Source organism: Penaeus monodon, chromosome 21 (assembly GCF_015228065.2).
Source record: "Penaeus monodon isolate SGIC_2016 chromosome 21, NSTDA_Pmon_1, whole genome shotgun sequence".
NCBI lineage: Eukaryota > Metazoa > Arthropoda > Malacostraca > Decapoda > Penaeidae > Penaeus > Penaeus monodon.
The window spans coordinates 11,039,740-11,039,964 of NC_051406.1; the positions used below are offsets into that span (position 1 = coordinate 11,039,740).

The window sequence follows — 225 nt, forward strand, 5'->3', positions numbered from 1 at the left end:
AACGCAGGTCAGCCGAGGCGAGCGTCCGTTCCTTCCACCCCTCCTTGGCCATCGAGTTCCTGACGCAGCAGGAGCGGAGAGGCAAGAGGTGCCGGAACACCCCTGGCGTTTTCTCCGTCAGGCACCGGAATGGCGTGTGGCAGGAGGCGGACGTCGGTGGCACGATTTTCCTGGCGTTTGGAGCTTACTATGATGATCGCGATGTTGAGGGTGAGAGTTGGGTAG

At 61.3% G+C, this 225-nt stretch overlaps 1 protein-coding gene across 1 annotated transcript in view; it reads left to right on the plus strand.

The window, feature by feature from the left end:
* LOC119586219 overlaps positions 1-225 on the plus strand; it is a 12,436-nt gene that overhangs the window by 2,218 nt on the left and 9,993 nt on the right. Inside the window, 1 exon segment of the mRNA XM_037934923.1 lies at positions 8-210. Coding sequence (XP_037790851.1) covers positions 8-210 — 203 coding nt within the window.